The sequence below is a fragment of the Spermophilus citellus genome (genome assembly GCF_964194105.1).
Source record: "Spermophilus citellus genome assembly, chromosome: 10".
In the NCBI taxonomy this organism is placed as follows: domain Eukaryota; kingdom Metazoa; phylum Chordata; class Mammalia; order Rodentia; family Sciuridae; genus Spermophilus; species Spermophilus citellus.
Genome location: NC_138197.1, coordinates 35,456,035 through 35,468,475, shown reverse-complemented (window position 1 = coordinate 35,468,475; position 12,441 = coordinate 35,456,035). Strand labels below are relative to the sequence as shown.

Here is a 12,441-nt window from a genome sequence, read left to right as displayed (position 1 = left end):
TGATATATTTTTAGCATCTTTTGTATACTTAAGTTTCTGGAATATTGTTTAATGGTTTGTTTTATTTAATTGGCTTAAATCTCCAAATTGAAGATCAAATATAATAGCAGACTTTTTGTCACGTTATGCATCTTGAGGAATCCTTTTTTAAAAATCTAATCTTCCGGGCTGGGGATGTGGCTGAAGCGTGCGGCCCAGGGTCGATCCTCAGCACCACATACAAACAAATACGTTGTGTCCGCCGAAAACTAAAAAATAAATATTAAAAAATTCTCTCTCTCTCTCTCTCTCTCTCTCTCTCTCTCTCTCTCTCTCTCTCTCTCTCTCTTTAAAAAAAATCTAATCTTCCAGGCTTCTAAACAAAAGAATTTTGTAAAACAAATTCTCAAGTCAAAGAATCTCCTTGTTTAAGTTTAATGAGAGCTCTCAGTACAGTTTTGATTTTAGATGTTCTCTTTCTCTTAAGTAATTTTGTTAGTGTGTGTGTGTGTGTGTGTGTGTGTGTGTGTGTGTGTATTTCCCATTAAATTTAGGCTTTGAAATTATTTACATTAACATTTCTAATATTCACTTATGATTTGAAGAAATAAGTCTACCACAATTTATTTTTCATTTTCTATTCCTAGTCTTGTGGGTGTTTTCCTCCACTGGTTGTTGACTTCCTTAATTATCTTTATTTTTATTTTATTTTAAATAAATTTTACTATCATTCAATTTTATTATAACCTTTCTTCTTTGGATTTTATTCCTAACTTCTTGCTATGATTACTTAGGTTAAGCTTTCATGTTTTCAAATGTTTACATTTCTAAGTACTACTTTACTTTTCATAGGGGTTTTTATGTGATATTTTTATTTTTGAAATTGTGGTAAAATACATGTTACATAAAAATTATTATCTAAGTCACTTTAAGTTTAGTTAAAAATTTATTTTTCATGATTTTACAGCATTTATTTTCACTTTCTCTTTCACCTAAGACTGACTTAGGGTTTTAATTTTTTTTTTTTTTTGCCTAATATGTGTGTTTGTGATTATACATTTAAAAAATAAGTAAATTTTTCTGGGTGTGTGATGCACACCTGTAATTTCAGATGAGGTGAGACAGGAGGATCACAAGTTCAACACCAGCATGGGCAACTTAGACCCTATCTTAAAATAAAAAATAAAAAGGTCTGGGAATGTAGCTCAGTGATAGAGCACTTGCCTGGCATGCATGAGGCCCTGGGTTCCATCCCCAGTACCTTAAAAATAAAAGGGAAAAAAAACACAGAAAAGAAAGAAAAGTAATTTTTATTTTATCACAGGCAACATATATATTAAAAAGAAAAAAATAATATTATTGATAAAACTATAAAGAACAGCTAGCACTTCCCCTTTAAGAGCTTTATGTCCTGAGCAGCTCTCTAAGAACAACTATTTTAACTCTTTCAGAGATTCCCACAAATATTAATCTTCATTAATATTAATAATATTAACTGTCACTTTGCAAAACAAAGGATGAAGAGCAAACCTTTTACACCTGCCCCATCACTTCTACACTCTGTGCCCCAATGAATTACATATTTCTAATTAGACATCCAATTGTTATATTCTTTTAGTATGTGCATCTATTTTTCACAGGATAACCAATTTAGGATTCTAGGATTAAATCTCATTTGTGCAATATTAGGTTCTCCTTTGCTATTATTATGTGCATGTCACTACTAATGTTCAAAAAGTTCTAAAATTACTCCCAAAGTTTTAATTAGATGGTCAAAATGCACATGTTACATCTATCATTCTTTTTTTTTTTTTTAAGCTGGCATTATATTTATTGGTGAAAGACTAAATGCCGTTATCTTCCTAAGTTTAGAAACAAGATTAGGATATGTGTTCTTAATGCTTCTGTTCAACCTTATATAGGATTTTAGGCAGAGTAAGAAACAGGCAGAGAGACATCTAGAATAGAGGAAGAGGTGAAACTGCCATTGTTTATAGAGTATATGATTTAGCTAAAAGAACAAAGACATGAGTTAAGTATAGTTGAAGTATATAAGCTCCATGTATAAAAATCATTTGCATTTCTGTACAGCAGTAACAATTAGAAACAAAAAACAGTGAATGTCATTTATAATACTATAAAAATATGAAAACTTGAGGATAAATATGACAAGAGATGTGAAAGATGAATGCACTGTAAACTTCAAATATAGTAGAAAGAAATTAACAATACCAATAAAAGGTGAGATGTTCTTTGTTTATGAATTAGTAGACTGAATGTTAGTAAAATATTAGTTATCCCCAAGGGAGTCAATAGACACATTAAATTCTCAAATTCCCATTCAAAACTTATTTTCAAAAAAATAGAAATTGATTCTAAAGCTTATATGGAAATGTGAAGGATCTAAGATAGCCAAAGCAACTTTGAAAAATAATGAAGTTGGAGATATATATGATTTAAAAGGTACAACAGTTAAGACAATGTGGTATTGATGTTTAGAGAAAAAAACAGTCAATTGAATAGACGACCCCTCCCCCCAAAAAGACAAAAAACATATGGATAACTGATTATCAACAAGGTATAAAGGCATTTTTTTTTTAGTGAGAAAACCACATAAAGCAGTCTTCAACAAAATGTACCAGAACAGTTAGATATCTACATATAATAGAATGAACTTTGAACCACATTTTAAATCCTATATAATAATTAACTCAAAATATATCAAAAATCTAAATATAAAGCCTCAAATAACAATACTTCTAAAAGAAAAATTGGGTTTGGGAATTATTTCTTAGATGTGACACCAAACATATCCATAGAAGAAATTGGTAAGTTGCCCTTCCATAAAAATTAAAAATCTGATCTTTAGAAGATAGCATTATGAAAATGAGGACAAATTAAAGACTGGCAGAATATATCTGATGAATCCAGAATATATTTAAAAAACCTATCAAACCCATTAAAGAGACCCAATTTTTAAAAAATTTGGCAAAAGATGTGAACACACTTCACCAAGGAGCTACAACACAAACATATGAAAAGATGCTCAACATCTTTTATTATTATTATTATATTTTAGTTGTAGATGGACACAGTACCTTTATTTTATTCATTTATTTTTATGTAGTGCTGAGGATTGAACCTTGAACCCAATGCCTATACATGCTAGGCAGGTGCTCTACCATTGAGCCACAACCCTAGCACTGATGCTCAACATCTTTAGTCACTAGGAAAACATAGATTAATACCATAAAGAACTGTCAGTACACATATACTAGAATGAATAAAATTTAAAAAACTGACCATGTTGTTAGGATGTGGAGGGACTAGATCACTAATATACTGTGGGAATGTTAAATGATGCAATCTCTTTGGTGAATAATTTGTCCTTCTCTTAAAAAGTTCTTGATCCATCTGAATTGCTCTCTGTGTTTCTCAAAAGTAATTGTCACTCTCAAAGATAATTCCCCTGATATCTTGATACTTCCCTTTGCTTTTTCCAGCTTCAAATGTCCTGTTTTTTAAATTCCATTTCCTTGGTTTCCACATTAGTTCAATGGATCAAGCCCTCTAGTAGCTTCTTGAGCAAGGACAGATGGTATTTGGAGAAGGTTAAATATTCTGCATAATTTTTAATTATTGGTTGGCCATTTTTAGAGTTTGAATTAAATATTTCTGCAATAATTGTGGATTTGTTAACATTTTTTTGTCATTTCTGCCAATGTTTGATACATATACACACACAGAAAATGTTGAAATTTTTTGTGTCATGTATGTAGCCTTTTATCCCTATTGATACATTTCAATTCTCCCATTCTGCTTTAATATTTTAAAAATCAGTTTTTGAGTATCACTTTTAATTCCTCTGTGTTTAACCTTCTGTATATTTTTATGTATGTTGACGATGAAGAGTATCTAGATGAATTTTCAAATACAATATAAAAATTTTCCTTATTAATAGGTTTAACCCATTTCTTCATTAATGCTGGTAGAGGTATATTTACTTCTACCATGTTATTTTTGTTTTCTATTCCCATAGAGTTTTTTTTCAACCACCTCTCTTTTTTTTAACCTTGTCTTCTACTCAGTTCTTAAAATTTCTCCTCCTAAGTTTTTCTTATTTCTTAAGTATTTGATACATTTAAATTTCTATTTCTATTTTTATCCTAAAATTTAAGTGTTTTTGAAATCTTAATTTTTTAATTTCCAATTTTACTGCCTATTATTCCACATTAGACTATTTTAATTCATAACCACATCTGCTTAATGCATAAACTTGTTTTTTGACAATATTTCTAGATAGTTACATACATTTATTCTAAAATTCTTCTAAATTATTCTTATCTGGATTTCCTAAACTGCTGATAATAAAAATTTATGGGCATAAAAGGTTATAAATTGTCTTTCATAAGATATATGTCAAGGACCTGTCACATTTTCTGTTTTAGGCTCCCATGCAAATGGTTCAATTAATTAGAATCCTCAGAACATGAAATGATAACATAGAACATATCACTTATTTTATTTATATGTTTATTATTTCTCCTTTATCTTTAGTTCCTCCCCCCTCCAATCTTAGTTATTTACTCTAATATACTTACTTATATTCTTAAAATTCTATGTGTAGACCTTTCTCTAAAATATATCCTCTGCAGTGGAATTGCTGGGTCATCATCAGATACATGTAAAGTTTGACTAGCTATTGCCTAATTGCTCACAATAATAGTTACAAAGTCCCCAGGAGAAACTCAGAGGTGTCACATTCCAGCAGCTCCAATAGCACTGCAACATCACATCTCAACATTTAGCATCACCCAATTAATCAATTATCTTGATAATCCATTGGGCTTTGAAGTGATTTGTCATTATTGCTTGAGTTTGCATTTATCATTTTACTCATTTGCTTCTCCATCCCCTCATGTACCTATTAGTGATTTGAACCTTCTCTTTTGAGAACTGCCTGTTTCTATTGGCTTATCATATTTAAGGACACCTTGCTTATTCTAGACTATTTTGCATTTGGGTATTAAAATGTATTCTGCTTTTTTATGAATCTGATGACATTTTGTTAAAAAACGACAGGTGACTTTTGTTAAAAATATTTCAAATATTTAAAATATTATAGAAAATAGTATTAAACCACCATGTACTATCACTCAAGTAAAAAATTTATAAACTTATGTCAAACTTATTTCCTATATTCATCTACCAAGCTTCCCTTTTAGATTATTATAGATGTATCAGTCCTTCTTTAAACACTTTATTATTTTTTTTCTAAAATAGATAGGTTTTTTAAACCTATTACCTCAATTTCATTATTCCATCCAAAAACAGAATACTACTTCCTGAAAAATCACGTTTTAAAGTCTCTAACTAGAATTTTTAAGTATATTTTAAAGTTATTGTAACAGAGAAATAATGTATCTAAGCATAACAGGATAGAAATAAGATCCATAGATTCTATTGGTTAATGTGTCTCTTAATTCTACTTAAAATTAAAAGGACCCTCTTTCTTGTTTCTTTTATTTTCTTGAAATATGTTTATTAGGAAACTGTGTAATTTTTCCTGCAGATTTTTCCAGAGGCTGGATTTTTCTGATTGCATCTGCCAGTTATCATTTAACACTTTTCTCTGTCTCTTACATTTCCTGTACTCTGGTAGTTAGATTTAGGTGCTTTACCATATTGGAGTTCATTTTTGTGGAGGAAGTCAAGAAAACTTCATAGGTATCATCATATATTTTTCTTAGAACAGACTTTCTTATTGTGATGTTGGCAGCCATTGCCAATAATTGCTCAGATACATTATTTCTCTAGCCATTGTCTCTTAGTCTTGGCACTATTTAAATTTTTGGTCAAATAATACTTTGCTGTGGAGAGCATCCTGTGTATGGCAGATGTCTAGCAAGATCTCTGACTTCTTGTTAAATGTCAGTAGCACTGGTCCCCTCCCCATTTGCTGCAGCTCAAAATGTCTCCAAACATTGTGAAATAGCTACTAGAGGGCAAAATATGTTAGCTAACAAATGAAGCATGATAGAGTTTTGTAAACTCTAGAATAATAATTCTCAACAAAGAGGAATTTGAGATACTTTTGAGCACATTATCTAAATGATATTATTTTATCTAAAAATTAATAATAATTCCCTAAAATTTACTTGTCAACCATGTTCTAAACTTAGCTCAGAGATTTTATTTATTTTTCTCCCACACAGGATCTGGGTCTGAAGGGCGTGTGTGTGTATGTTTGTGTGTGTGTTTAGAAGCTAAGCCTCAGCCTAGCTACTAAAGCCCAGGTCTTTACCATTCCTTCTCAAATGTTCTTCATTCCTGAAGGTATAACATCATCTCCCGCTATGATCAGGAACCCCAGGATATCTCTTCCTATAGGGAAGAATTAGGAAAACTAACTGAGGTGAGTCCTAACTTATCACAGGAGAGGGTGATAGGTGACAGCTACATGGCTCAGGAATCTTTGGCAAAGTAGTCTGTTCTACCATAATATGATGCAGCTGTTCAGTGTGGATATATTTTCTTCATTAGCATTTGAAAGAGTTAGTTCTTGGAAACTAACCTAAGAGCTCTCATCTCCTTGACTATTGTAGGGGGATAGATGGCAGTCATAAACAGATGTGACTAAGTCTTAATAAATAAAATTGTTTTCATTAAAAAATATGGTTGTGTGAAGTGGTCTCTTCTGGATTTTTAGATATTTCTTAATGGCAAATGCTCTGATCACTCCCTGGGATGGGCTGGTAAAAATCAATCATTCCTTTTCTACTTTTTAGAAATTAAATGATTACTCTGTGATGCATACTGTAGTAGCTGCATTATTATAAATTACAAATGGCACATCTGGCTCTGCTTTGAGTATTAGAGAACTCCACACTTGGCTCAGCAATGTTAGGTGGTCCTTTGGATGGCAAGTTTATTACTAGTACTATTTTATCTTTGTGCTATCTGCTGTAAATTTCAAAACTTCAGAGATAAGGTTTCCAGAGGTATCTATATTTGAACAGGATAATTTCTCCGTAAGTGACAGTAGTAGTGTTATCAATGGCTAAAATGATAGTGCTTAAATATGTAAGACACATGACACATAGAGAGTGTCATGTGACACAAAGAGAGTGTTGCATGCCTCCCTGCAGTCTACAGTGAGCTTAATACCACTATTCTAGCCTATTTCAAAGTAATGCCAAAAACCGTCCCTAGGAAGCTTGTGGATTATTCCTTCTGTGACTAGAAAGGGCTCAAGGATCTTTCTTAAGTGTAATAAGATTAGAATAAATGTCTGTGGGGATCATGGAAGCAGGGTATCATGTGTCAACGGCCTGTGGATCATAAGTTGAAATTTTTTATGAGGTCAAGCCATAAATTGATACTGAATTTAAAGGCCATGTAAGTGGTGTAAGTGAGGCATGAGTCTACAAAAGCCAAACAGGGACTGAAATTAGACTTGAATCAATAGGAAAATAACAGGCGCCAGAAATATCAGGGCAGGTGTTTTTCAGAAACCACATAAGCTGAAAAAAGGGTTTCTGAAAAACAAAGAGTTTTCCCCCTCATATCTGTGGCCTTAGATGTTGTTAAGAAATGTGCACTTCAAGGTTCATGACTGGCATTGATATTCATGTAGGCGTTATATCTACTACAAACATGCCAGTTTCATAAGGAACTTTGAAAAGCTAATCTTGCCTGGACCAGTAAGACAATGAGAATGAGATTTGTAACTAATAAATGCGATTTAACAGCATTCCCTGAAATGTTTTAGGGAGAAAAATTCTGAGTTCTGAAATTTAAGAGAATTTGACTTTATGCCACTATAAAGAAAGGATAGAAGCATTACAGAATACGGATTGGATAGGAGACACCAACGTATATGAGGGAAAAAAATAAGAAATTGATATAAGGCAGTAATGGTGAGAATGAATATGATAAATTATAAAGAAGAATGATAAAATTTTAAATTAAAAAATATTTTATTAACAATTATAGATTGTAGGTTTGGTTTCAGTAGCTAAATGAATGGTTGGGCTGGTCATTGAAATAAATAGGAGAAAAAGAAAGAAGAGAAAGTAAGTTGTAGCAATAAATCATGGCATTTTGAGGGTTTCTGTGATATTTTTATTATAAAACATTCAGTATACAATTATATATATGGACTTGAATTTCCAAAGATCTTTATCAGAAGAAGAAATGGAGTTTATATTGAACAAAATATTTATGGTATGCATCATGCAGTCAACAGGAATTGGAGCTACCTAGGAAGCACAAAAGGAGACATGTCCATGACACAGCTTGACAGTTTCATCAAAATTTATCCCCAAATTTATTAGATGCTTCATAAATTGCTTTTCTTCCTCTTAAACAGATTAAATTGCTTCATCCTGACAACTCTCCCATCCCAAATGAAGTTATCCAATTGCACCTAAAGGACAAAATTGTGGGTAACTACACCACAGATACAAATGGCATTGCACAATTTTCCTTGGACACATCTAAGCTTACATACCCAAACATCACTTTGAAAGTAAGTTATCCAAAGGCAAGTAGAGAAAAACAAACAAGCAAAAATATATTGGCTAATTAAGGTTTACATTTATGCTACATTTTATTTTTGGAATAGAAATGGGGCGGGGAAGCATGTTAGTTTGAATTTAGAGTGCTACAAAATGGTTAACTATTAAAGAAATAGTCTCTATAAAATAACTATTTTACAAATCCTGAGAAAGTACAGGATAGCCTACACATTAAAGTATATAGAGGAAAATTAGCTGAAAATAAGCCACACTTCACTTTTATTGTTGAACTAGAAAGAGAATTGCATTTCTATAGAGGAAAATACTTGTGAAATCTTGTAATCTATTATCATGGATAATGTAAAGAATTTCTCTGCACACATTCAAGAGATAAGCAACCTAGTATCTTAAATGAGTTAGTAATTACTAAATGTCAAATTTTCCTAGATATTTTTAAAGGACCTCACAGACTTGTATGTTTGGTAACTGACCATTGTTAGATTAATCTCCTTGCTCTATTTGATAAAAAGTTTTTTTTCATTTTTCAGAAAATTCCATTTTGTTATTATTTTCAACATGAACTTATGTATGCATTCATATGTTCTTCATATAATATTGAGAGATACAATGTATACATACTTGTAAAAACATCACTTTAGTACAGAGCATAGTAAAACAGTATAATATTACTGAAACAGGATTTAAATAATAAATTATAAAAACAATATAGTGCTGATTCTAGAGTATAACTGGAAAGTTGGATTAGGGAATTCAGTCAGACTTAATGAAGAATGGACCTGAAATTTTCCTAGAGATAGAGCACCTTGATGAAAAACCATCTTAGCAATATTCTTTCACTTATCCTTTCTTTTTACCTTAAAATAACTAAATTTGATTTTTTGCCTAGGCAACCTACAAGGACAATGAAAATTGCAATGCACAGGGGTGGGTGTTGCCTCGTTACCCACAAGCAGAGTACTTTGTGACCCGATTCTACTCCAGGACTAATAGCTTCCTAAAGATTGTCCCAGAGATGGAAGAACTGAAGTGCGACCAGCAAAAGAAGGTGACAGTGCACTACCTTCTCAACACGGAAGACCTTGAAGACAAAATCTATACAGTAAACTTCAATTATTTGGTATGAACTGAAATATTCTGCCCAAGCTAGAATTGCTCTTGACTTTAAAACTTCTTTGAGCCTAATGTAAATCCTTTGGCCTGAATATCATGAAAATGGTCAAAGTAAACATAGAAGAAAAAATTTTACACAACTGAAGTTTTAAAGCTCCCATTTTAAATTAAAAAATAAAAATAAAGAGGAACCAGACAGAGGATGTTACTCTAACCTTGATTCACTCCATCATCCTTGCCACTCTTCTTCATAGTTGCCCATTTTTTAAAGTACTATCTCTCACTCACGATTTTTTCTTTCCTTCAGCATTTCCCCAAATATTAAAGTATTTTGGACCAGTAAGCCTGGACACCAAATTCTCAGAATAGACACTATATAACTCCACACTAACCCTTAGCTAAGCTGGTGCGGGTGGAGGTGCTGGTTGTGGAGAACAGGTCCTAGCCGGGCAGGGTGGGAACTCAGAGAAGTGACTCTACCAACCAGTACAGAAATTCTTCAACATTTCAACAGCAATATTGCCAGGAATGCCAAAGAACCTTGGCTGAGAAGCTGAGCCTCTTAACTAGTCTGTACATTAACACTCAAACATCTCCCTGATTTTTGCGTCTCTCTTCCCTGCTGCCACACCCTGCCCATCTCAGTATCCAATAGCTCCCACTGCAGAGGGAGTACATTTTTAGGTCTGTGGGCAAAGTGGTTTATTTCTCATTAGTTTCCCTCTTGAAACAGCTCAAGATTTATCCTGCTCTGATAAATCTTTTATGATTACCTCTCCTGATTTCCATTTAAAATAGGAAGTTTGCCTTTCCCTCCCTTCTTTCCTTCCTCCCTCCCTCCCTCCCTAAGTCTAAAAATTTAAAGTGATTGTTTTCCAGAGCGATTTGGGTTATTTCAATCCTCTAATAGAAATACATTCTATAACTTCCTGTCTCTATTAAAACAGCCAGCCCTTCTCTTTTGCCTCCTGTAGGGCCTTGCACTAGCCAGCTGCATTCTGCACTTTGGCCTTCTCTACTGCTGACTCATGAGCCTGTTGTTTTTAATGACAAGCCACATTCTTATCTATCTCAGGAGCCTCTCGAAACCTTTTCCCATTTATTGTTCATAACCGTCATCTTTCCCTTTTGCTGCCACTGCTCCTGCACCACCTGTACCCCCTTTTTCTAGTTGATTCTTCTCATCATTTCTCACTCAGGTGAAGTGAATTTTCCTATTCTCACTGGTAATTCAAGTCTTACTATGTACACTTTCACAGTACATTATTGTTATCTATAGTCACTCTGCTGTCCAAAAGCACACCAGAACTATTACTCCTAACCATAACATTGTATTCATTGATTAACCTCTTGTCATCCCTTCCTCCTTCTTACTCACCCAGCCTCTGGCCACCACCATTCTACTCTCAACTTCTATGAGATCAACATTTTTAGATTCCACATGAGTGGTATCACACAATACTGGTCTTTCTGCGCCCAGCTTAATTCATTCAATGATCTCCATTTCCTTCCATGTAGCAATAACATGAAAGTCTCTTGATAATGCCTCTGTGAACTGTGTTCCATTAAAATAAAAAAATTAAAGTATAATTCAGGAATTACAAATATGAATGAAGAGTTTTTCATTTGGTCATAGGAACTGATTTGGAATATGTAACCCTAAATTGTTTTATAGGAAATTTAACCATGAATCTTAAATTCTCTTGAAGATTGTTAATAGGATTGTATGCTCATATACTTGTATCCTGAGTTCACTGGTAAACATTTTCAGTTATGTTGTTCAGACCAGGAAAACAGAAAAATTGTGTAAGTTTATAATTAAGTGAAGTTTGATTTCTATTTTATAAACTTTGTCATAATATTTTTTCTCCTAGGTTATTGCAAGAGGTGTAATTGTTCTTCATGGGCAACAGAAAATTGAGAAGAAAGATGCTTGTGAGACCTCTAATTTGAGCATGGGATTTTATGCAAATAGAACATTTTAGTTGGGGCATATTTTATATATATATATATATATATATATATATATATATATATATATATATATATATATTTAAGTCACAGCTTTTACATTTTAGGACTTCTAACCCCAAATCACCCTTGGAGACCATGTAATACATAAAAATAGACAAGATATCAAAGAAAAATGATCAATTAATAAGTATTTATAAAGCTAACTATTTTTAAAGCATTATATATGGGAGAGAGCAATTGTTCCTTCTCTTTCTCTTCCAGGAAATACAGTTAAGTATTTGAACACTCAAATAAGAAGGAATAAACAATGAAACAAAATAAAATTTTAGAGTTTGAGGTAATCAGAAATGTCCAACTAGTCCTTCCAGAGCAACTTATGAACTCCTTCTAAAAAGATTCCATAAATTAAATGTGTTAGATTTAGGGGGTCTTATTCAGTGGCAGTGGGTGGGATGTCTAGGAAGGTTTCTGCACGATGACAGTCAACTGTTTTACCAAGGCACTTCTTCAGTTTGAGCTTTTCTTTCCCCAGCTATGAAGGGCGTATTTTCCATTCCTATAGATGTTAGTGCCCAGCTAGCTCCTTCTGCAGTTATGCTGGTCTATAGTTTGCATCCTGAAGGAGAAATAATTGCTGACACCACCCGATTCCAAATTGAGAAATGCTTCAAAAATGAGGTGAGGAAAAAGGAGCAAGAGACTCTTTTTCAGATTTGTTCAACTTATTGGAAAACTAAAATGAATTTGAAGTGCATTGGGCTTATAACCCATTTACTCTGAGTTTAAAATGAAATAAAAGCTAGAATGGTAGTTAATATGTTAGACAATCAAAAAGTAT

The 12,441-nt window shown here is 32.7% G+C and overlaps 1 protein-coding gene across 1 annotated transcript in view; it reads left to right on the top strand.

Moving 5' to 3' along the window:
* Window positions 1-12,441, top strand: part of LOC308658173 (ovostatin-like) — a gene marked incomplete at both ends in the record, with an annotated part of 73,543 nt that overhangs the window by 27,559 nt on the left and 33,543 nt on the right. The window contains 4 exons of the mRNA XM_081310786.1: window positions 8,351-8,509; window positions 9,406-9,636; window positions 11,504-11,564; window positions 12,136-12,281. Coding sequence (XP_081166912.1) covers window positions 8,351-8,509; window positions 9,406-9,636; window positions 11,504-11,564; window positions 12,136-12,281 — 597 coding nt within the window. The remainder of the gene's footprint in view (window positions 1-8,350; window positions 8,510-9,405; window positions 9,637-11,503; window positions 11,565-12,135; window positions 12,282-12,441) is intronic.